Source organism: Strongylocentrotus purpuratus, unplaced genomic scaffold (genome assembly GCF_000002235.5).
Source record: "Strongylocentrotus purpuratus isolate Spur 01 unplaced genomic scaffold, Spur_5.0 spur5_scaffold_5, whole genome shotgun sequence".
NCBI lineage: Eukaryota > Metazoa > Echinodermata > Echinoidea > Camarodonta > Strongylocentrotidae > Strongylocentrotus > Strongylocentrotus purpuratus.
In genome coordinates this window covers 6,200,708-6,227,034 of record NW_022145611.1, presented here as the reverse complement: position 1 = coordinate 6,227,034, position 26,327 = coordinate 6,200,708, and the positions used below count along the sequence as shown (strand labels likewise).

The 26,327-nt window shown below is 38.4% G+C and overlaps 1 protein-coding gene across 3 annotated transcripts in view; it reads right to left on the bottom strand.

Moving 5' to 3' along the window:
* Positions 1–19,793, bottom strand: part of LOC580086 (signal-induced proliferation-associated 1-like protein 1) — a 46,830-nt gene extending 27,037 nt beyond the window's left edge. For all 3 annotated transcript variants that reach the window (XM_030999419.1, XM_030999420.1, XM_030999421.1), the window contains exons 1-4: positions 17,931–19,793; positions 15,534–15,700; positions 12,206–12,351; positions 10,891–11,042 (exon numbers count right to left, since the gene is read on the bottom strand). In XM_030999419.1, coding sequence (XP_030855279.1) covers positions 10,891–11,042; positions 12,206–12,351; positions 15,534–15,700; positions 17,931–19,295 — 1,830 coding nt within the window. In that variant the 5' untranslated portion in view covers positions 19,296–19,793. The remainder of the gene's footprint in view (positions 1–10,890; positions 11,043–12,205; positions 12,352–15,533; positions 15,701–17,930) is intronic.
* Positions 19,794–26,327: the final 6,534 nt, after the last annotated feature.

Here is a 26,327-nt window from a genome sequence, read left to right as displayed (position 1 = left end):
GTGAGCATTATCATTGTTATTATGCATGTGTGGTAGAGCATCAGAGATAACATGTTCCCCGAAAAGCATGGCTCTTCAAATGCTTTCATATTCTAAATATGGCATGTAACAACATAAAGATCAGGACAGATTTTTATGCCACATGTTTGTGTAGTCCCATATACATCTTTCTCTGTACAGTGCTTGTAACTTTACCAAGACTGGGCCAGATTTCTTATCATTTTGATGATTCCAGAACCTTGCAGTGCACACCAATACTTATATGCTAGATGATCAACCTTTTCTGAACGATTTCACACCGTTTCTTTCACAATGCAATCGCATGACCAGAACTGGTCTATACCTTTAAGTTCCCTTTAATACAAAACTCTATCATCACTTTAAACATGTTCAGGGATAGCCATGTGCATGCTAAGAATTTCCTTAGCCTTTGAAGAATGTCCGTTGACATGAAGCATGGACAATTTATTGAGGAAGAGTGGTCTGCCATGACGTATATACTCTCACTATCTAATGTTCCGAGATGCTGATGGGGGAAATTAATGATGGGATGTCAAGGATCATCTTTTTCCAACCATAATTTATTTTTTCAATTTAGAAAAGAGATACAGCCTATGCCACCCTACTTACAAATACAGGTTCATCTTTTATCGATGTGAAGTTTGTCATTCTATTATTTTGTCTGTTAAACCGACTGACTTAATTGCAAACAGATCTCATATAGACAAATATTCATTGTTTTATCCGGTTACTTCACCATATCTTGACTAGGGGAAGACATTTTCTTGTGATGTCGCTGATTTATAGTACTTACATACATTAAATGTACACAGCATGTTTTGCCTCAAACTGCTAGTATTACTAACTAGCAGATAACCTCCTGAGGTCATTAATGAAACTGACCTATAATAATGTAAAGTAAAATTAAAGCAGAAGAATCTTCGGATGAATATATTTGGATACCGGTATGCACTTTCACTATTAAAGATAAGGACCAGTTATGGTCATGCGATTGCATTGTGAAAGAAACGTTGTGGAATCGATCAGAAAAGGTTGATCATCTAGCATATAAGTATTGGTGTGTACTGCAAGGTTCTGGAATCATCAAAATCATAAGAAATTTGGCCAAGTCTTCGTAAAGTTACAAGCACTGTACACAAAAAGATGAATATGGGACTACGCACACGTGCGCGACACGTGCGTTTATCTCTCACAGTCCAATAGATAAATTAATTTACCAAATATATCAATTAGTTGGCGGTTTCCCGGCAAAATTGTTATCATCATGTATTAGTCAAAACATATTCTATCACATGATTTTTTGAAATTGGGGCGTTTCCAATACTGGTCTTTACCTTTAACAGGCTTTCATTCCATTCCCAATCGATAAATCTCTTCTCCCTCCTACCCCCCCCCCCCCCCCTCCTCTTTTCCAATCCTAAGCTCTTCCATCGATTGTTTTTAATGGCTCATCAGGGTATTCACACTCGGCTCTCCAGCTAAATGTAGCTCTACATCCACTACTAGCCAGGCCAAACAATCTCCATGGACGTTTTAAAATCGCTATTAACATCCATAGGGAAATCAAGCACATCGAGCCAAACAGCTCTAATTTTTCATTGCTTTTTACAAGCATCGCGGGGATTCGGTCTGGCAGCGCTGCACGCGTTCCATTTCATTACCTACAGAGCCCATATCTTTCTCTACATGACTGGATGCGGGCAGGGGCACGATCGAGAGGAGAGGTCGGCAATCAGAGGTATAGACCCTGATAAATGCTATTACTCGATTGTTCACTGGTGCAAAAATCAAACACTACACCTGTACTTGGAAATGCATACATGTATGTTTGATAAGGCTTTTGGGTAATGGAAGTATATGAGTTATATTTTCTCAAGGTTCTTCACGGAAAATTCAAAGGACCAACAATTTCAACCATTCACAAGGATGTCAATAATTTTCCAGGATTTGGTTAGGATTTTATGAACTACACCAGACAATGCTATATATTTTGGATGTATCCAAAATTTCAAATATTTATGTCAGATACTGACAAAATTTACTTTCATTTCAAGAAGCCAGAATGATGATAGATCGAAAAGCTCAAGGCTCAATTATCTTCAAAATGTGCCATAAACAATGGCTTTCATTTCATTGCTAAAAATCACATGACTTTGAAGTGCAGTGTTACATGGAAAGCCGGTTTCAACAAGCCCATGAACTTTTTGCAAACAAACTCTGTGCCAATTTGGTGAGGGACGATGACTGGCAGATTTGGATGGAGGGACAAGGAAGTTTTCACATTAAAGAAGCAAAACCGAAACATAGTAAAGCTCTCGTAGTGAATCCCCCATCTCACTCACATACCAAGGTGAAAGTAACACATCTCCTGGGCATTTCCCTTGTCAATTTCATGGAAGAAATATGTTGTTTTATTGGGCAGTAAATCTGGCACGTGCTCACGTTTCCTGCCCATCTATCAAAACAGATATCTTGGACAAATCTCGAGGAGCTAGTTAGAGCTCAATCTTGAAACACAATTTGATATTCAGATCACGCAATGGTAATAGGAGAGGTCCGGCCACTCGAGAATGTAGTTCGTGTGTGAAGCGAAAGCCCTACAAATCACATTTCACGACTTGAGTGCAAGGGATATGAAATGTCAGAATTGAATATCTCAACTTGGGATGATGGACATATATGGCGGATAATCAAAATGCCACATCAATGTGATTACTTTGTTCTTCTCACTTCCTTCTTATGAAGGACATTCTTTCATTTCCATTATTCCAATGCCTCTTTTTCTCTCTCATTTTTTTTACATCGTGACTGTTGATTCATAAAATAAACAAACCTTGTTTTTATTAGTCAGTAAATTTCTCACGTGCTCACATTTCCTTCTAATGTTTCAAAACGAATATCTTGGACAAATCAGGAGGCACGATGGCTCAGTGGTAGAGCAGTGGTCTCGTAACCGGGAGGTCCCGGGTTCGAAACCAAGTTGATACGCTAGTGCCCTTAGGCAAGGCATTAATCCTCATTACTAAGTCTTTCAGGATGGGAAATATACATTAAAGATAAACTTTAGTACTGGTAATGTGATTGCATTGTGAAAGAAAAGGTGTGGAAAGGATCAGAAACAGTTAATCATGTAGCATGTAAGTATTGGTGTGCACTGCAAGGTTCTGGAGTCATCAAAATCATAATGAATTTGACCGAGTCTTGGTAAAGTAACAATTTTCTTTTTTTTACCAAAACTGGAGTTTATCTTTAATACCCCCTCCCTCCTGACCCTTTGACCTTTTCAATTCATTAATTTTTATTAATCCGCTAATTACTGCAGCTGAATCAAAGTGTGACAACAAAGGAAGCATCAAATCACAATCAAGGAATGAACCCTTCCTGTCATCTCAATCAGCGATGTCTGACAAGGATGTGTACGAGGTAGCAGCAACTACGTCTTCTGCTGGTCACTTGGGGACGTAAATCTGGTTTTCTCAACTTCCAATGCAGATGACAGTAAAGCTCTAGAATGCTCCAATTAAGATGTTAATGTAAATGGGGGAAAAAAGGAATATGTTGTAATATGCACGGAATCACCTTTACCATTACAAAGGAGGTCTTTTAAAAAAATTCAAATATATTTGGTTGCCCATTTATAAGGAAATCTCACTTTTGCGAAAAATAAAGTTTTATTCACCTACACTCTTCAACACAACAGTACAGTAAATGAAAAAAAATGGGTTTTTAAATCATAATTCAATAATTCAGGTTTTCACTTCCAATGCCATTTTGTCTAAATTCAATTTTGTTCTTTACTTTACATAGCATTACTGTAAATCTGACACTGTTCGACATAAAAGGAAATATGTAAATTGAACGAGTCAACAACATGCTTGATACACATCTGTAATATCAATTACATCAAAATCTTTCCAAAATATGAAATCAAAAGATTGAGTACCGGTAGCAACAAACCGTATTTCATCAACCAACAATAAAACCATGATAAATTTGATAATAGATGATTAATGAATTCTCATAGAGACGGGTGAATGTTTCATCAGATCCCTGCAGGGGTTGGGGGCCCCTAAGCCATGTCTAGCCCAGCCGGCTGGGGAGAGTGACGGGTCAGTGTGTGCTGGAAGACAAATACAGCCACCTGTTGCCAGAAAGGTATTACAACCGGATCTTGATCATCACCGCACACATTCATGCTATTTTGTTTGTATTGAACATAGATGAAGCTCAACAGTAACAAAGCGCGTTGACCTGTATGTGCACTGTACTGGGATGCAGTGTTTGGCATCACCTGTGCCTGGGAGGCAAAAAGCCAACTGAATCACTGTAACCCTCGGGTCTCTCTTTGCGGTATAATCAACTGGGGTTGTGCAGGTGGACCCTTATTTAAAAACCAGAACATGCAATGCAGTTTAATATGGAAATGGATTTGATGCGCTTTTCCTTATTTCCAAATATAATGCTCATATAGTGTATGTCATGTTTTATTCCAGAGCAATATTACATCATGTAAATGGAATTTCAATTATTCAGGAATCAATAATTTCCTTGAATGCATTAAACCAGATGTTCTTTCAATTCATGTTGGGAAGCTGTGTATGTCTTTTCCATGAAATATAAAAGAACATTAGATCCGGTTACTTATATGCAACTGTACTATGATTTGATCATTTGAAGGGTTATGTTTGATTTCCTGATTCCTGTCATATTCATTATAAAATTGTATAATCTGAGCCCCCTTCCCCCCCCCCCCCCTTCCCAACAAGAAATCATGAAACTGTCAATACTCAACAAACTAAATAGCCGCTCAAGGAAAAATGAAGCATTACAGAATATATTTCATTACAAGCACAAAGAGAATGCATTCATACACTCTGACAGACAACCAACTCAACATTACATAAGGTATGCTATCTCTGTGGAGATCTAGGATTGCTCTAAGAATACACACTCGATGTGTCCGAGTCTTAATTACTTGTAATGTGACTTGACACGCCAAGTTGGTTATAAATTACCCTGACTAAACAAACTTTGGCGTTTACCTGGCAATGATTGATTAAAAAACTGGACCAGTTAAGAGTGAAGGCAATGAGGTGTAGGGTGCGTTCAAGCGATTTTTTGAAGCTAGAATCACAAACATGAATCACAAAACAAAAAACCTAAACTGCGGGAGAGGACTTAAGCGATTTTTCATCAACGCTGATTCTCGCTCATTTCAAGCCCTGCCACTGCTTATCACACTGTGCAGTTTGACCCAGGAAGTATAGGTCAACTTTGCCGCGTGCTTTCTGTCTGTGTTTACGGTCGACTGTCGGTCAAACCGGAACAGGCTAGATAATGACGTCATAGAATCATGTTTGAGATCTCTGTTGATTCAAGCGAATTTTAGCGACCGTGATTCTGCAGAATCACGATACAAAACGCATCTTTTTCAGCAGTTCATGTTTTTGTTTTTAAACACGTTAATATTTACGACCGACGAAAAATTGCTTGAATGCAACCATGTTTTAAACTAAACATCTTTGAAAACCGTGAATCTAGGGTGAAAAAGTGACGACTGAACGCACCCACAGAGTGGCAGAAAAGAACGGGTATACCATGCAGGAAATAATGGATTAATGGTAATTCATTTCACTCCCCCCATGAGGGGCCCCAACGACGAGGGCAAGAGAGCAAGTTCCTCGCGGAAAGATTCTCACGAAAAATTACGAAAATGCTCCTTAATTAGTCATTCTAAGGATTAATGACGCTAATATATAGATTTACAATTCCTGATGTTGGAAATAAGAGCAAAAGACACGAGATCCCCCCAAAATAGTTCTAGGATTACTAGGAATGATTGTGGAGATATTTTCATTTTTAGGTCACAGAACTGGGTTGTACGCTTCAATGACTGAAAATGCAATGAAGTTATCTTCAATCTCATTCATTTATTACTGGGATAAATGTAAGAATGAAGAATAATGACAGTATATCTAATATTGTGAATCTTTCTACTGGAGTCGTTTGAACATCCCAGTAGGAACATTAATTATTGTGCAATTACTTGTATAAATCCGACAACCACTGATAAATGATACATAGTTCACCCTAAAAAGCTCACAAATAACTCATAACTGCCCTAAAATCATGATCGGATCAATATCTAAATAAAGTCAACAAGATTTTCATAAGTGAGACACTTCGATCCTATGCTAGATAAACATTCTGGTGCATACATGGAATTTGTCATCCAAGCTCCTACAGACGTCAAATTTTAGAGGCTTTAATCTTTTTGGAAATCAGCTATTTAAGCATTGGTGGAAAAGAAGGAGGAAAATACAATCAACCATTGAGGATATAATCAACTATAATAATATAGGGTGGTATTCCGGTAGCGCGTACTAAGTTAGCGCGTACTTAGTTAGTCTACACTTTTATGGAGTGCCAGTTGCCAACTCATTTACCGTGTACAGATTATTTTAATCCTTCAATGAAAAGTGTCCAAAAAATTAATTTTGCTATGAAATGGGAAGAAAAAGATAATATTAGTATGAACTGAATTTTAACAAAGTCTTTGGTAGATTATCTTTGTCATGAATATTAAGGAGGAAGATGAAACCTAGCATTCCATAGAAGTGTGAACTAAAATTCTTGTTTAGTCTGGACTTAGTCCCGGCTTAACTTATGAGAATACCACCCATAATTACTAAAAAGTGCCTTTCTTCATTTCATTCTTAAATTGAACAGTATTGTAGTCATGTAGAGTGATACTATAGGTCTATCTAGTGACAATCACTCCCTCCAAACTCATCATATTATGAGTCCTGGTTTACAAATAGCACTATAATCAACCATAGCCAAAATTGATGACCTACGATCCAATCAAAGAGCTACTTTGATGTAGAGATCTTTCTACATCTTTATTTCCACATTGAGTATCAGATTGCTATATTCGGCCATACTCAAGAATCTGATGGATCTCCTATATCCTGCATTGGGAATATAGAGCCCTATTTCAGGAAACCTAAGCCGCTATCTGAAGATAGAGATCCTGGGACTATGCCGCCCTTTACTTGACACAAAAGGAGACAAGCGATCAGTTTCATGGATATCACCTCTTTGTTAAAGGCATTGTTTAACAAAATTTCCAGTTTTACAAATCTGAAATGCATGGCCCTACGTGCTATCAGCGTCTGTGATATTGTGTAATATTGAAGCCCTAAAAAAATTGCACTTCAAAATGATTATGAAGTGCCTCAAAAAAGTAAACATCTCTGAGTGACTGGTTTTACCATACTCATTTTTTATTTCCAATCATAAATATCTTGAAAATCAGACAGACATTCGGCTTGTAAAATTCATGGGCTTCTTGACTGACCTAAAGGTTTATATTAATGATTGCGTCATGAGCTAAATCCAGAATTTTGTTTCAAAATCTGAGGTAATGTTACCGAGTCACTTTAAGTAGACATAGAAATACTATTAACGATCACAATCATAAGAGATATTATGCCTCTAAAAAAAACATAAAACATTCCTCAATTTTCATATAAAATGCCTGTCTAGCAGTTGAAAAATATTTTGTTGTTCCCTGGAGCTCCTACTACATTTGCTGCATATATGATGTGTCCCTTTAGGCCATATTTTGATGTATTCTTTCATTTTCTTACTAGAAGTCTCTGTTTATTTACCAGAGCTACTTTACTGAGAGCTTCCTGGAGCTAACTATTTCATCACTCAAATGGGTTTTAGTTTTTCAAATGCCGTTTAGACATTACTGGACAAAATGTTGACAAATTTCAGATGTGACTTGTATCCTTTTATCAACAAAGGGCAGTGTCCCAACACTACTTAGCACATCAATCACTGATGTCATATTATTTCTTTCTCTCTTTCTCTCTCATCCTCTCTCTTGCTGTCTATGACATGATGATCTATAACAATAGGCAGATTGACCAGGAGACTCGGAAACCAATCAGTCAATGTCATATTCTCTCTCTTTCTCTCTCTCTCTCACCCTCTCTCTCTCTCTCTCTCATCCTCTCTCTTTCTCTCTCTCCCTCTCTCTCTCTCTCCCTCCCCTATATCTCTCTCACCCTCTCTCTCTCTCTCTCTCTCTCTCTCTCTCTCACTCCCCCCCCTCTCTCTCTCTTTCTCTCTCGTTCTCTCTCTCTCTTTCTATCTCTCTCTCGCTGTCTATGACATGATGATCTATAACAATAGGCAGATTGACCAGGAGACTCGTCAATCAATCAATCTCATATTCTCTCTCTTTCTCTGTCTGCCTGTCTGTCTCTCTCTCTCTCTCTCTCTCTCTCTCTCTCTCTCTCTCTCTCTCTCACCCTCTCTCTCTTTCTTTCTCTCTCACCCTCTCTCTTTCTCTCATCCTCTCTATCTCTCTCTCTATCTCTCGCTGTCTATGACATGATGATCTATAACAATAGGCAGATTGACCAGGAGACTCGTCAATCAATCAATCTCATATTCTCTCTCTTTCTCTGTCTGCCTGTCTGTCTCTCTCTCTCTCTCTCTCTCTCTCTCTCTCTCACCCTCTCTCTCTTTCTTTCTCTCTCACCCTCTCTCTTTCTCTCATCCTCTCTATCTCTCTCTATCTCTCGCTGTCTATGACATGATGATCTATAACAATAGGCAGATTGACCAGGAGACTCGTCAATCAATCAATCTCATATTCTCTCTCTTTCTCTGTCTGCCTGTCTGTCTCTCTCTCTCTCTCTCTCTCTCTCTCTCTCTCTCACCCTCTCTCTCTTTCTTTCTCTCTCACCCTCTCTCTTTCTCTCATCCTCTCTATCTCTCACTCTCTCTCTTGCTGTCTATGACATGATGATCTATAACAATAGGCAGATTGACCAGGAGACTCGTCTCTGTCAGCGGTGACCTCAAGGGATCAAAATTAAGGACAGCTGAACTCAAAAAAGAGCTAATTTTACACTCAATCAGCTTGAATCTATCTATTATCCATGCAGTCGCACCAGAATAAGCTATCAAATTTTGACTGTTTTTGTTGTCGTACAGGAAAACAGAACTGTTGCCCGTTGATACAGCCCATAAGAAAGAAATCCTTTTTTCAGTTTTTGAAACTATTATTTACTTCAGTATAGAAGAGCCATCCTTGTAACAATTGCATATATAGCAAATTTACCTTAAGTTGATCTAACAGCTTTGAAGTCCTTAAACAGTCCTCCCCCCCCCCCCACAACAACAACAAACAAAAATCTGCAGTGTTAGAAATCCATTTATATGTAGAAGGACATGTGCTATAAACATCACAAAGTCACCACCCTCCTATATCGAGTACTTAATTACATCTGTCTATCTGAAATATCCCACAGGTTACTTTGAATAGTATACAATGATCTATGGACAGTTCTTAACATGCTCATTTTTTACTCTTTCCTTTTCCTTTTTATTGTCTGTATAGAGTAGGTCAAAAGCCTACTTCAAACCAGTTCAAGCTGTTTTTCATCGCCATAATCTAGTTCACATTGCCAATTTGCCATTCCCTGCTGAGCCGATCATTCTGGGAAAACATCCTCATCCGAAAGTGATAGTCATGAGAATCATGGTTTCAAACTCCAATTAAAAAAACTCTCTGCGACCTTTCAAGTACTTCCTTCAAGTTCTTCCTGTTTGCCATTGCCACAATGAAAAGTTGGAACATTTCCTTGATGTGAGGACGACTGAATGAAGCTTTCTTCGGTCGACTCGCTTCCGGTGAAACCAATACTGTTTCTACACTTGGCAGAAACTTTGGGTAAACATGGGAGTATCGCTGACATGACAGTACTCTGCTAGCCTTCCTGGAAAGTTCACTTGGATGTTGGTTCACAAACAACACCCAGGATTTTGTCAATATTTTGACAGTTGAAATAATGTGGAGTACATATCTCGATTTTCTAATGCAAGGAAGGATGCATGGCCTTTGACCTCTTGTACTAAAATGTTGATCTTTTCATTTGTCCATGCTTCTGAAAAACAAAAACTTGGAACAAGCTTGGGTTGAAAACTTTTTCCCCGTCACCTCAGTTACACCACCAAACTAAGTCCAAACTGACTACATACTGACCAATTCTTGGAGAGTTGAGGTCAAGCAATACTTTGATCGGTCTGATAAAAGTTGGATGCTTTATCTCGTTGATGTGATCAGGGTTTTGCTATAGTAATTACAGACGGACCAACAAACCAACAACATAATGTCTGTGGGTTTTATGTGAGAAAGGAATGAAAATCCCAAAGGCCTGCAATACCAAAGAAGTGGAACTGCCCCTGCGTATCTATCCATCTGCCCATCAATCTGTTCAAGGCTTTAGAAATTGTGGTCAAGTGGTCAAGTGTAAAGTGTCAAATTAGGGTATGTTCAAGCAATTTTTTAAAGCTACATCACAAACATGAATCACCAATCAAAACGCCATTAAAAAACATGGTTACTGCAGGAGAGCGTTCAAGCGATTTTTCATCAACGCGGATTCTCGCTCATTTCAAGCCCAGCCACTGCTCATCACACTGTGCAGTTTGACCCAGGAAGTATAGGTCAACTTTGCTGCGTGCTTTCTGAATTTGTTTACGGTCGAGTGTCGGCCAAACCGGAAGCAGTGCACGATAAGGACATTTTAGAATCATGATCAAGATTTCTGTTCATTCAAGCGATTTTTGGCAAAACGCATCTTTTTTTCAGCGTTTCATGTTTGCGTTTTTAAACACATTTATTTTTACGACGACAAAACATCGCTTGAACGAAACCCTGTTTTTAACTAAACGTCTTTGAAAAACGGGTTTCTAGGGTGAAAAAGTGTCACTTGAACGCACCCTTAGAGTCTGTGCTTCCAGACTTCTATGCACCCACCCATCCATGTGTTTGAGCTTACTTACCTCACTAGAACGGAGTAGAATCCTATATCTGTATCTCATGTTATGGTCCTTGCTGTTCTCCACTGGACTCTCCTGCTCCTCCACCCTCTCCCGCCGGACGCTGACGGCCAGAGGGCCAAGGAACTCATCCACACCAAAGTAGTTCTGGTGTTCTACACGCACAAAACAAACAAGGGAAAGAGACAATATTATGCTTGCAAACAGATGGTGTACAAGAAGGGGGGGGGGGGTGGATAGGTAAATGTTATATGTTGTTAATGGGTTAAACACATGCCATTGACTTCTGTAGGTTTTCAATTAAAAACCAAAATGGTAACAAATTATCAACTATTGAACAGTAGGTTTCTGAGAAGTGAACTGATATACATTGATACTTGATCAGCTAAAAATGAACTGCATATTCATTTTATTTTGCTTCGTCTTCGTTCAATAATAATCAATGAACAATTTTGCTGTAAACTTTAATAAGGATCATTTGCATGACGTAAAGGTTGCACATCTAACTAACGTACCCAACAGCCATTTAAAACGTCATGCCCAATTTCCTAAAAAATGGCATCACTTGGCTAAAAATAAATAGGGGGCTAGTTTTGATACACACTACAGGAAAATTGTGGTAGCTATAATTGGCCACATTTGCAAAAATAAATTCTGATGTGCGTATTAACAAAAAGGCATGCTTAAACGGTTAACAATTTGACAAAAATTCATGTTCAAGTCCTTCTGCTGGGCATACTTCAAATTAATTAAACCACGATAGACAATTAGCACAGGTGTCTTTGTCTAGTAGATACATCGTCAGACTGTGGATCACATGGTTCAGGGTTTGAGTCTACCACGACAATAATGTCCTTTGACAAGACATTAATCTACATTTGCCACTCTTCACCCAGGTGTTAAATGGGTACCAGTAGGAAGAAATTCCTTGAATGCTGTGAGCACGAAATTGGTGGCCTAGCAGAGCTAGAGTAAGACGGAGTGCCTTGAGCACCTTGCATGGTGGATATGGGCATTAAAACAGTATCAAAAATTGTCATTATTATTATTATTAAAGATAAAGTTGAGTTCTGGTCATGCGAATGCATTGTGAAAGAAAAGGTGTGGAATGGATCAGAAAAAGCTGATCATTACCTTGATTTCCTTATCTTTCTATGCTCATTACTCAGCCAGTATACATTTTCGACCAAAATTGTTCGGTAAATGAAATTTATTTTTAATCTTGAACAGTGTGAGTTTTGTTTGATTCTGTGAGAATTCATTTTCTTTTTTTACCAGAGCTCAAGTTTATTATTATTATTTTCATTATTATCATTACCATGCTTGTAGAAGTGCTTCCGATAATAGAGGGCCCCTTGGTCCATGTGCTCTATGACAGGCCCTCGCCACACATAATTGGATTGGTCGTCGTTGATGCTGAGCTCGGAAGCCCCCCTCTTCTCAAGAATGGTTTGATGACGATACCTGGTGATGTCATAAAGGAGAGATGATTAGATTGAGTTGGTAATAGAATAAATGGGTTTGTCAATGCATGAATGGAGATGGGTTCACGTTGGTAATGGGGGAGGGGGGGGTAGGGTAAGGCAGTCCCTGAATGTCTTTGATCAGAAGTCACTTGTATCAGCCTCCAGCTGTATTGTTGAATATTCGAATAAAACCTTATCAAATCAAATCAAAGTCACCTCTGCCAATTCTCTGCCAAATGTTCAAGTGAAAAATGAAGGATTGTCTTATTCCGGGGAAAAACCAATGGATTCGGATTAAAACTGCTTGTTATTATCAGAATCATTTATTTCTTTGTCTATTCCTAAGATAATAAAATGAAGTTGTTCGTCAGCAAAGTACGCATGACTCCACTACAACAAAATTTCAATGAGCAGCTCCAATAAAACATGTCAAACTGGCAAAACTGGAAAATAAGGCAATTGCTGCCACATTTCTGTAACCAAAATATTTAGCAAAAATCCAATTCAATGATTTCAGTAGCTACAATTACTTTCACTTGTTAATGTTATAAAGTTTTAAGAAACAGCGCCCTTGAGATTTTTACTTGAATCCCTTTTCTTATCAGTATACTGATGTAGTAATCACTTAATTCATATTTACTGTAGAACCAAACCTCTATCCTAAATCAATCCCGGTCATATTTTACTCTACTACACATAACCAGTGTGTTGGCTCAGTCAGTAGAGCATCCGCCTCACAACCGGGAGGTCTTGGGTTCGAACCCCAGCCGCGTCATACCAAAAGACGTTAAAAGACGGGAGTTGCTGCTACTTTGTTTGGCGTTCAACAATAAGGGATAGAGCAACGTCGATCTGGTGCTGCTCAGTGGCTGCCGGGCTCACGATCAATTGGGCAAAAAGAATTTCCATTTTCGGTTTAACTTAATAAAATTTGGAGTGGACTTTAAAAGATTATTATAAAAACATAGCTGATTTAATCCTCACTCTTGTTGACGTCCGTTGACCTTCATATTACCCCTATTACAAGTTCAACCCCCGGTACAACCCTGAATACTGGATGTGATCCAACTGGCATAGCAGGCGCTGCATGGAGCAATTAGCACCATTCAGCGTTGATTACCGGTGCCCCTCCTGGCCACGACCTCTACCATCCATACCAGACATAGTCTACATGCCCACCTGGGCATCAGCAGACATGGTTATGATTTCAAGATATTAGCCTGGGAGTGTATCCATACCAGATTTTATTTGAAAATCTTCTGTATCTAATAGCTATACTCAATGAGATTTCTTTGTAAGGACAGTTATCTATACCAGAATACATGTACATTGTGTAGTCTTTATGCCCACTCAGTATTTGTGAAAAAACTTGTAATACTAAGAAATGCACCATGATATCTCGCATAATAAGGATAAAACTTAATCAATGAAAGCTAATCTTAAGAAAATAAATTTGACATGGACACACCCAGCAGACATGTATTATGATCTAATTATGATACACCAATAGTATTTTGATATGTTTGGCTGTTACGAGAGACATGAATATATATCATTTCAGTATGGTTGGCTGTATCTCTTCATTAATACATGCCATGTGAGCACATCCAACGAAAGTTAAAGAGATCCACTACGATCACCGAGTATTTTATGTATATTAAGTTAGGAACAGAAATCCCTGAGATCAAATCAACAATTACATGTACAATTACTTTGTACCTAGCTTTTTGACTTTGTGATCATATGTGACTTGTGATCACATCAATATCATTATCAATAGGTATATTTGACTGCAAAACAGCAGTCACCTCTTTTACATGTATATGTAGTATCACCAGTGTCCTAAGCTTAGTTAGCTCTACACAGAATACAATTACACTAACTCTTCCAGCCACCCCCCCCCCCCTCCCTTTCCCCTCGTTCAAACTGTAATACTACAAGAAATGCCCTTTCATCAAGTCCTCCTGGTTAATTCATCCCATCCTCCATCATAAATCATTCTCAAATTATGATCACATTAATTATGAAAATTATCTTAGAGAACTTGATAAGATATTTCTTGAGATTCTAAACTGTGATATCATAGTGTGAGATAGACAAGGTATAATACAGTATTCATTCAAAAGTCAAGTTTCCTGGCACCATTGCAATTAGCTGCAAAACTTGGATATGATAGTATTAAACACAAATGTAGCAACATTTCCACCATGTCGCTTCCTGTTGACTATGCTCTGTGGCTGGTAGTCCTTGGGAATCAAGGTCCATCAATTTACGATCACTAGGCCTGTCTCTATCAGCTCGACTTTGCCAAATAACCCGCTATTTTAACTATCCCGATCTCAAATTAGCCAGTTAATTTGCGTCTTCATCAGCGGGATATTTGGTTTAGAAAATATCCAGAGAAATCTTGGTCTTGTTTCCAAAATATCCCGCTATTTGATAAATAGCAGGCTAATTTGCATCGTCCCAACTAGTGTTTGTGATGAGCATTTCAGTCTGGTGAAAACACAATTTTGAGCTTCAGGATAATATCCAGAGTCTGAAAATAGCGGGTTAGTTGGCAAACTCGAGCTGATGAGGACAGGCCTACTTCAAGCGGGCAGAATATGATAATTAAAAATCAAGGTGATGGAGTAGATAAGAAAACTATTATTGCTTCAAATATTTTACAACTTAAAAAGGAATCAGTGACTCCAATCTATTGATTTTGTATTAACATTATTGTTATTGAATATTCATAAACTGCAGCAACCCAAATTTAAACCCAATTGTACAACAAACTCAAGAATTTATTGTCATTCTGAAGACTTTGTACTACACAGTTTATATAAGTGTAACACGGGTAGTTCAGATATATGCATCATTAGTTTTCACCAAAGATCATCTTTAGAATAAGTACTGTAGCATCAAATAAGGTTCTACTTGAACATGCATCATACATGTACAACCAAGGGACAATAACCCACTCAGTTTACAGTCAAACCTGCTTTAGTGACCACCTGTACAGAAAGACCACCTGTCTACAAAGACCACATTGTTTATATCCCTTGAAAGTGGTTTCTCATTGAAACATGTACTATTAGGAACCTGTACGTAAAGACCACCTGCCTATAAGGACCACTTTTCTTGTCTTCCTTGGGTGGTCTTTATAGACAGGTTTCACTGTATATATATCCTTACCTTCTCATGGCTCTGGTGCTTAGCATGCCCATCTTGGAGAGTGTGACCCTGGGTTCCGATTCGTCGCCGATCTCGTTGCGGAAGAAAGGGCAGCTACTGAGGAGATCGTTGCTCTGCTTGTCACCGGGGTCCTGGTCTTCGGCGCTTATAAGATCCTCCACACTCCCCTGTCAAAATCAGACAACAGAAATGTTGTTCAGCTAGTGGGCTTCATAAATAATGGCTGTTCTGAGCAGAAGGGCATTAACTCTGTGTACATGTATACGATTCAACGCCCTTCTGGCTACAAACAGAAGTTATACCAAAAGTTGTCATGGTCCAATGCATGTCCAGAGGATTTTTTTGTTGTAAAGAGTCGACTGGAATCATGAACAAAACAAAAAATGAGCCCCCCCCCCCCCCCCCCCCCACAAAAAAAAGGGTTTGGCAAGTTGTTCCAGGTAGATAAAGATAAAGTGTACTGGTTAAACATTGTGGAAGGTTGATGAAAAAAATGTGTATTTTTGTATGAAATGTTACTTACATGTATTATATTCCTTCTCCTGTACTCCTGTACTAACCTTTTAACTAGCAAAAAATCCTTTAAAAATTCTCAAACCACAAAGAAATTTATGGTTTTCTTTGAAGGCGTCACTTCTCTCATCTGAACAATCTTCAAACACCAAGTCCCTTTAATGAATGGATCCATACTATCTTTACTTACAAAATTCCTTTTTTTGTTTCGTTAGTGTAATGTTATTTCTAATGGGTAGGGGCATGGAACTTTTTAGCAGCCCCCTCCCCCCTCTGATTGTACAGGGGAGGGGGTATAAATAGATCAAGTACATGTAATATTAAAGCTATATTTATCTAATGGGATGAATAAGAAACCCTCTTTAAAGATATTCACTACACTATACAGACTCAATATAACCCCTAGTATCAAAATAGTTAATTCATTTCGATGCAAAGTTTCCTTGAAGGTATTCTGTCACTCCAGCAGAGTTCTAGAATGGTTAGACTTTGCAAATATTTTGATACCGTTGAATGAAAAACATCACTGGATCATTTAACTTTAAGCAGTAATTGAATTTCAACAGTCAAGCTGTACATTGCTTGCATGTTGGGAAATCCCTTTGGTTCTGTGCTTTGTTGATGTGAAAGATAACAGGGTCCAGTTAACACAGAAAATAAGGTCTGACACAGGATTTCCCTTACTTTAAATGAGCCGAGACCTCTTAATTAGGTTACTGGCCAGAGAATGACACAAAACGTCAGGGGGTGTTTCACAAAGACTAAATATGGCAGGCCATTCATGCCACTGTTTGCTGTCACTGTTTACTGGCATTGGTCTCTCAAGAGTCGTACAAACCGTGATCACTAATCTACAGAATTATATCTTTTGATAGTTCATTATTGAAGGAAAAAATATTATCTAAAGATCATAATTGAGAGACCAATGGTGAGATTAAAGGTAAAGACCAGTATTGGAAACGCCCCAATTTAAAAAAATGAAATGGAAGCTCTCATTACCAATCATGTGAAAGAATATGTTTTGACTAATACATGATGATAAAAAAATTGCCGGCAAACCGCCTACTAATTCATATATTTGGTAAATTTGTTTCTCTCATGGTCTGTGAGAGATATAGGGTAGTCCCATATACATCTTTCTGTGTATAGTGCTTGTAACTTTACGAAGAATGGGCCAAATTTCTTATCATTTTGATGATTCCAGAACCTTGCAGATGCTAGATGCTAGATGATCAACCTTTTCTGATCAATTCCACAACGTTTCTTTCACAATGCAATCGCATGACCATAACTGGTCTTTACCTTTAACCTGTGGCATGAATGGCCTGCCATAGTTTACCCCAACTTAAATTTGATCTTAGTCTTTGTGAAACAACCCCAGGTCAGGCAGAATGTAGAGGCTACTATGCTATTAAATTTGTATTCATTTGACAGTATTTAATATGATGCTGCAATGCATTTTTTCCCATTTATTTTTGCCACATGTAATTGTGGATGCAGTAACTTCAAATAAAGTGAGGCTTCTAAATGGTACAAGATTACTGTGAATCATTTCATCAAGAATATCTAGTATTTTTATAAAGAAGTATTCCAGTAATGGGTGACTCTTACACTTTTGTCTCGCTCATAGTACAGTAAATTCTTCCTATTCCTGATAATGATAAATAACATCCAATGTTGACATATTTCACTTTTAATTCACTTCAAAGCAATATATCTTTCAATCAGTACATCTTTAAAGTTCCACACTTGTTTTATAATCAGGAAACATTCCATGCAGCAACTTAGTGTAGTGTCAGCAATATGGTTGCATTTTATATGAATAATGTAAATATTTCCTTCTTCTAATAAAGGCACAATTGTATACAGACTGTTACACTTTACCTCTGGTGTATTGGTAGCACTGGCCCTCGATGCTGCAGATGCTCCCGTTGTCATGTTGCCCTTAGCGATCAAGTCACTACTCTTGGTTAAATCCCCAAGTTCAAAGTGTAAGCTCTGCACATCAAAATGCTCAAATGCTCTCCTCCTAACACCTTCTTCGATCCTTGTTTCAAGCATCTCATCAGCAGTTCTATTATCATGGTTCTCTTTGGAAATGTCGCCCCTCTTCCCCTTTTTCCTAAAGAAGGAGCCCTCATGCCTGCGCTCGCCGCTCGAGTAGGATTTAGTTCTGTCCCTCTTTTCTCGTTTACTAGGGTACCTGCGATGTGTTTTAGGACTGTGTATGGTTTGGCTTCTTTCGATGGTAGTACTGCGTTGCTTTGGTGTTGCCTGCGGTGTCTGCTGTGCCACCCTCGCAGGCAGAGGGGCGGTGTTGCTGCGCCCATCGTGGACCGAGGGAACACGACCCTGGATAAGCTGCTTGAACTGTGGGGGCGCTGGACTGCGCTCATCCACAGCCTTGTAGTCCTGCAGCATTCTAAAAAAACTCTCTCCTCCGGTGCTCTGGACATCTATCGAGGATGTGCTCCCAAATTCTCTGGTAACAGCTGCTGCATTGAAGTCTGTTTTCTCGATCATGTCTAGCGTCGAGTTACTCATGCTACGCCTCAGGTTTTGCATCAGAGGCATGCGGGGCAAGTCACCCCCATGGTTAAACTTCCTGAGATTATCTGTGGTCAACGCTAGGGTTCGATGACTCTCCTTCGAGGAGGCACTGACCACCCCAAGAGCGGGCTCAAAGTATTTGCCGTCGGGGCTGGTGTTGTGCCTCCGATGTTGAGGAGATCGGACATTCCGTTTCTCCTCATCTCTCCAATACTGCCTCGCTTCCTCTTTGCTCCTGAGCCAAGGGCTCTGCCTGGCAAGCAAGTCCTGCGTTGACGACATGAGTTCCTTGTGATAGTCTTTTTCATTATCCGCAACCGATACTTCCGACACTACCTCGGTGGTCTGGAAATCGACCTTCACCGGAGTTGCCCGAAACTGACCAGTGGTTAGTTGACCGTTACCGCTATCACCGCTGCTCCTTCCCCACGAACGACCGTCGCTCCTTGGGGTACTCACACCCCTCGATACCGTGCTCCCCGACTGGTATCCGTTGCCCTGGCTCTGCGCGGACGAGCCTGGCCTGTAATAGTTATCTTCCGACTGTTGAGAAGAAGAAGAATGACCGTTTTGTACCACCTTGCTGTGATAGTAATCGGCCATCTCCTGTGCACTTTGTCTTGCCGACTGAATCAGCTCTGGTTGTGCGCCTCCACCGTGTACGTAGTTCCCATGCACTCCTCTACTAGCTGTGGCCATATTCAGCCATGCAAATTTATCACTTTATCTTTCCCTCGACTGTAACAAAAACAAAGCCACTTTCTCACGCTATAAACAAACTAATCATTTCTTTGTCTGCGTCAACATCGTTACTGTCGATCAGAATTCATCTCTCACAATGATTCACATCACAATAAAGCTTCATAGAAAGTGATCCTATTCGCTCGAGAGTAATCCACACATGGCTAGACACATGTTGCACTGTCCACGATCTGGACGAGAATGGCAATCAAACATAACGGTTTCCTGGCCAAAACAACGGCTCTGCTCCTGCGTCGAGTCGCCCCTTTCCTTCCTAGTCTGGCCGTTGAGTCAAGCTTTGATTGCTAATGCCATGTACGGACAGAACAGTTGGGTCGGACGGACGGTCTGCCTGTAATCACAAGCTCATCCCTTGATCATCATTTCCAGGTCAAGCGGGTAAATCCAGTAGCGGTGCGGTTTGCTGGACAGGACCTTGAATTAGAGTAAATCCGTCTGTGGTTAGAAAATAATGGGGAGAACAAAAATTGAACAACAGAAGTTAAGAATGATGACAAAACAACCCTGAAAATATAAATAGGACTTAACTTTTGAAGAAGCAGGAAAATATGATTTTGTACTTCAGGTTGACCATCTTAAATTTCATATCTTAAGTCTTCCTGTTTTCAATTATATTCATAAAACCCTTAAAATGTAAATAGGAGTAAAGATTGATGACTTTTACAAGGGTTACAATACCCTGTGATGGTTGTGCATCCTAAATAGAATTATAAAAAAACAATGATGGTTGACGATAGGGCGGCGCAAATTGAACTATGACCTTGAAGCCAGTGATCAATAAAGAAAAAAAGGAAATATTAAGAGCGTGGTGAGTGCACAAAGGCTCTCACACGGATCTTTGAATGAGAACATAATCAAGCCTAATTTCCACATCCTACAGTAATATGGAAATGAAGTGGAATCCAACGGCTTCATTGCGTCAGCTCTAATAAGACAGCTGGATACATGAACACCTGTGTTGGCCAAAAGAAGAATGAGTTAATCCCTGCACGAAGATGTTTCTTAAAGGCATCGTTTAACAATGTTAAATCTGAGATGCATGGCCCTACATGTTATCAGTGTCTGTGATATGGAGTAATATTGAAGCCCTAACAAAATTGCGCTTCAAAATGATCATGAAGTAGCTCAAAAAAATTTTTTTTAATCTTTGAGTGACCGGTTTTACCATACTCATTTTCCTCAATATCTTGATAATCAGACAGGTTAACGGCTTGTAAAAGTCATGGGATTCCTGAATGACCTAGCATGAGCTAAATCAAGGATTTTGTTCAAGGATCTGAGACAAGGTTACCAGATTCCTTTAAAGGAGAAGCCCACCCTGATAATTAGGTGGTGTTGATAAAAGCATAAAAAAAAAGAAAAACAAATGAGTGAAAGTTTGAGCAGTATCCAATTAAAAGTAGGAAAGTTATGAATGATTAAAGTTGCCATCAGTAAAACACAAGTTGGCAACAGTGTGACGTATCTTGCAAGGTCCTCTCCAAATCGCTCAGTACAGAAATTGCACGAACTTTCATTTTCTTAGTTATTGATGACGGAATAGATAAGGGTTGTAAAAAAACATGTTTGCAATCATTATTATTACATATTACATATTCTATAGGAAAAATATAAATTTCTGCAATATTTTAGTACAGCGCAAATGGGTGAGAACCTCCAAAGCTTTGTAACAAAGTTACCATTTTGTGTTTGGTTGATCGCAACGTCAACAAATTATAGATTTTGCTCAAATTGTCACTGACCTGTTCCTCTCATTTTGTCTGCATCCATTAAAACCAACTAAAATAATATCAGGGTGTACATTCCCTTTAAAGAGAAGGTTGAGTTCTGGGAAGAGGTGAAAAATAATTTGTGAGCATTACTCATTCTTATTATGCAAGTGTGGAAGAACATCAGTTAAGACATGTTCCCTGAAAAGCATGGCTCTTCAAATGTCTTCATATTTTAAATATGCATGTAACATCGTAAAAATCGGGGGCCGGCTTTTTACGCCACGTGTTCGTGTAGTCCCATATACATCTTTCTGTGCAAGTGTTTGTAACTTTACCAAGACTTGGCCAAATTTCTTATCATTTTGATGATTCCAGAACCTTGCAATACTTACAAATTCTTATATGCTAGATGATCAACCTTTTCTGGTTGGTTCAACACCGTTTCTTTCACAATGCAATCGCATGACCAGAACTCAACTTCATCTTTAATTTTTCTTTATCATACATTCGGCTGACATGGGGAAAAACAATAGGGTCATTCACATAAGTCAGAAGCAAACTGCCAGGTCCCGACCACTTTATTCTTACTCAGGGCTTGACACTAACTAACAGGAGCCCGCCCGGGACACATGGGTGCCCAAAATCAAAGTCCAGACACCCAACATTTTGAGATTTCACATAGGGCTCTTGCATGTATACAGACTGTAAACAGTTACATTCAGAGCCCCTTCCAAAATGGTTAGTGTGGAACCCTGATTTACCCTTGGCTTTTTTCTCATTGTTCCCCCCCCCCCCCCTTGCCTCTGCCTCCCCCTTAAAAAAAAAAGGCAATTCTCATCTGTTGTTTATCTGTGTCTGTCTTTTATCATTTCCCCCTGACTCTCTCATTACCTACAAATACAATGTTCACAGACTGTTATTCACATGAACTGAAAATACATGTATAACTATACACAATACTACACCACCATCATATGTTACATGTGAGTGATTCGATCTGCTTGCTGATGAGTCACACAATAGGAATGCCATGATACAACAAATTGTAGTTAAGTGCAATTTTGTGTGTAAACATTGATCCCTTAAATTATACGGATGTGTACAATTTCAGCCCACTATCCATACATTATCAGTGAAGCATGAACAGTTCTATTTACACACTTTTTTTAAATCAGAATTTTCTCAACAAAAGGGACTATCACAACAATTGCAACTTCCTGATTATCGCCGTATTAGTAATAAAGAATATATATGCAAAAAGCCTCCCACTACCATAATCCTACAAAATTACAAATATCATTTTTAACAAATAGTTAGAACAATGAATATCTATCACAAAGCTTGTTTATGAAATCCAAAGAACTGAAGAAAACAGTTGTATTATCTGGAAGCGTGTGAAAATCTAGTCCTGCAAGAAATGCATTCCTCGTACATACTAATCCTATTCAATCTTCTCCTACTGAACTAACTTTCTGGCAAATATTTGCAACAACAAGGGCTAAAAGTTATCAATGCAGATATGTATTTGCTCGTTTTAGAGACACCGCGATAACACAGCATGTGGTTAGAGATTACATGCATTTGTGTCATGGATATTGCATGCATTTCGGTTGTTGATATACTGACAGACAAGCAACATATGCCCTTGGACTTTAAAAAGGGAATTGTAGGCACCTATTTCAACCTTTACAGCACTGCCCTTTACATGTCATGTAAAAAGAAACCCATGGAATTTGTCTGATGTTAGAAAATCGAGTGATCTTTTAATAAAGAGTTTCAATTTCACTGGTGCATAAATAAAGCAGCCCTTAACATAAAGGCTACAGCACAGGACTGGTGGATCAACGCTGTAAAAAGTCAATGTATTTTTGCAACAAATACATTATTTTATAGCTAAATATCAAACTTTTTTAAGCAGTAAATGCAAATAGGACATGTATGGTCTGACTACAATTGCACTACAACTCACTCTTGTAGATAACAAAAAATTTGAACAGTAATGATTTAACGTTTGAATTCACATACATGTACATTTACATCCATGAACATGTATTGTTTCATGTTTAGAGAGGCCAAATTGCATGTTCCCCCCCTCCGGTTATTTTTCTGCAATCATCCATTGTTTATTGAGATTCTTCTATGTTTTTCTAGTCTTTAAACAGCTTCCTGGCTTTCAAACGAGTTTGGGTTTGTTTTTTCAGCGTATGGATTTATTGATTTTCCTTCGTCTGCATGCAAGCATCGAGAACATGATCATCATCAGTCAGTTTCTTGCCAGACAAAATAGCAGTGAAAATAAAGTTATGTGTGCTTACATGTATACCGTATACAGGGCAAATTTATTGCGGAAATCGCCTATGTATTAAGCACGATATAAGCAAAAATATCATTATTATGTGTGGAATACACAGACAGCTGGCAAGTGTGCACTGGTCTATAACTTTTGATCCACCAAGCATGATAAATTGATTAAGCTCTCTAATTTCATATCTTCAAGGTACATTTTGAAATAATTAATTTTTTAAAGTAAATTGTAAGTGGCTGAATCTAATGTTCACAAATTCATGTTGAGTGTCTCAAATAGTGCTGTAACATCACGGATATCTCCAATTCCGTTTAACCGCCTGTCAAAACCGGACGGTTTTCGGTTAAACGATTTATTTTAAAAAAAAAAAAAAAAAAAAAAAAAAAAAAAAAAAAAAAAAAAAAAAATCGTTTTTTTTTTTTTTTTTTTGGCCGTGTGAAAAAGCAGGAAGGTGATTTAACTGAAGGCGCCGATTTGTGCTTTTGAACTAGTCACAAATAATAGTAACAATGTCGTTTTAGAATAATGTGTAAGATCATTAAAGTAAATTAAAAACAGTAGAGGACCTAGGATAGAACCTTGTGGTACACCATGTGTTAAACTTGTATGAATATATATTGAGATCTATTACAAAGATTACTTTCAAACCAAGATGACAGACAAATTGGAGTGTTGTTCTAGTTTCCAAGTGGTAAGTCATCACACCGATTACTGAGCTGGGAGACATTACCAGGCATAGTGCCAGGTGGAGGGGCATAAATCGAAACTTTAAAAAAAAAAAAAAAAAAAAAAAAAAAAAACGGGAAAACAAAACCGTCCAATTGAAAACGGAATCCGCCATGGGCGGTCGGATACCGGACGGTTAAACGTTTGACTACAGCACTAGTCTCAAACATCATAATTGCAGAATTTAAAACATCATCATTCAAAGCTTTCCAAATGAAGAAATAAATTTTCTTCTTTCCAATATTTCATAACTTTCTAAATGTGCGCTTACGGAATACTTGAAACAATTTTTTTAAATTCAAAACCAATAGCTTTCATAAACAAGAAATTCAATTTTTGCTATCTGCTTTCAATAATTTTGGGGATAAAAATAAGTGACATATATATCATTCTTCACATTTTGTAGTTTTTGCATCACAAAATATATCAATCACCTCTAGACCCCATGTCACAGCAACAAGGCTAAAAAAAAACAGAAAGGAAATAAAATGGGGAACACCTTTTCCACCATCCCCTACTCTGACAGATCTATACCACTAATGTTTTAGACCATTTATACAAGCATTTGTCTGCTTGCCTTGTCTATCCCATATCCTCTTTCAAGGGATCCTACAAAGTTGTCTGGATAAATTGTTTTGTTTTGGTAATTTGAAAAATCGGGGCAGTTTTGGAAGGTGATTTCTTCCTCAACATCAATGTTTTGATCCCGTTTTCAAAATGTATTCAAATTTATACATGTTGACCGAGCAACAAGCTATGTTTTCATTATAGGGGTGACCATCTTGACAGTCAAAATGCAAATTGCATACATTAGCTTTTGCAAGGTCAGACATCTTTGGTGGCTTGCACTATACCTACATGTAATAGCATAATGTATACAGTTTGCATTCTGACTATTGAATGAAATTAAGCCATCCCCTTTAATGAAAGACGAACACATTAATTAAATCTGATGACATTACGAAAATGACTCACCATATGACACATTTGTCCTATTTACTCAACAGCAAACAACAACAAAGAAATAGACCCAATATTTGTTTTCTTACAAACAATGACTGCCTGCTTTTTTTTGTTTTTCGCACATGACTGCTCATATTTCCAAAACAAAAGACAGGCCTGCCTGATTTACTTCAAAGTCACCCAAGAGACAAATATAGTTTCTACATATAGGCTATCATTAGCCATTAAATAGGTCAAGAAGGCTATATGGAGAAACAAAATTATAAACAAATTCACATGTACACGAAGACAAAGGCAATATGAAGTGGCTTCCTTTTCCAGGCCAGCACAGTGAAATTCTATTTCTTAACTCCCTAATCTTTCTCGCAAAAGATCAAATGCTTATCCAGGAACTCGGTAATCGGAGCTCCAAACTCTCCCGATTTCCGCTCACCCGGCAAAATTTAGAACGTCTCTTCACAGGTTTGGCTAGAAATCAAGAGCGCGGCACAGGATGTTTCGACTTGTTCATTATCGTTGGCTGTCACAAAAGATTTCCCCTCCAATTATCAAGTGTACTATCGCTATCCTGATGAGGTCTCTGAGCTGCGTGCTTTTTCTCTGTTTATGTCTGTTTGTCTGGCGCTATCTCTAAAAGAACACACATTCTGGTGTCAAACTGCCTAAAAGGGCAATGCTGAAATTATGTACTGTAATTTTGTTCATGCCACTTTGTTTCCTAAATTGCATGCTGGTGTATATTTTAGGAAGAGAACATATGTTAGTTTTCCACTATCTCAATCCAGATTGTTATTATATTCCTAACATAAGCAACTAGGCTTGAGTCGGTACGGTCGATCACACCGGGACCCGACCGTTGCCGTCGGGTCCCGGTTTCGTTTTTTGAGAACCGGCGCTCCGAAAAAAATAATGAAATATGTAAGAAATTGCAGTTTTGCACACCACTAAAATCAATCCACCCTAAAACTTAAGTATTTAATTGTTACCAATCGTATTCTAGCTCATCCAGAATCAATCCGAACTGCTGATATAAATATGGGTTGCAAAGCAGTTCGCCCCATGGGGTTGTTGTTGCCAGCTGCTAGCTAGCTACTGTACTGGCCGGGTCTCTCGGCAGAATTAATAAATCAGGTTGAAAGAAACATTAATGTTTGAATAATAAAACGACTTTCTAAAAAGTACTTCTTTACAACATACCGATCGAATAATTTTTAAAAGACAAAATATATATTTTTTCTTTGATTTTGAACACCGCATGCTTCT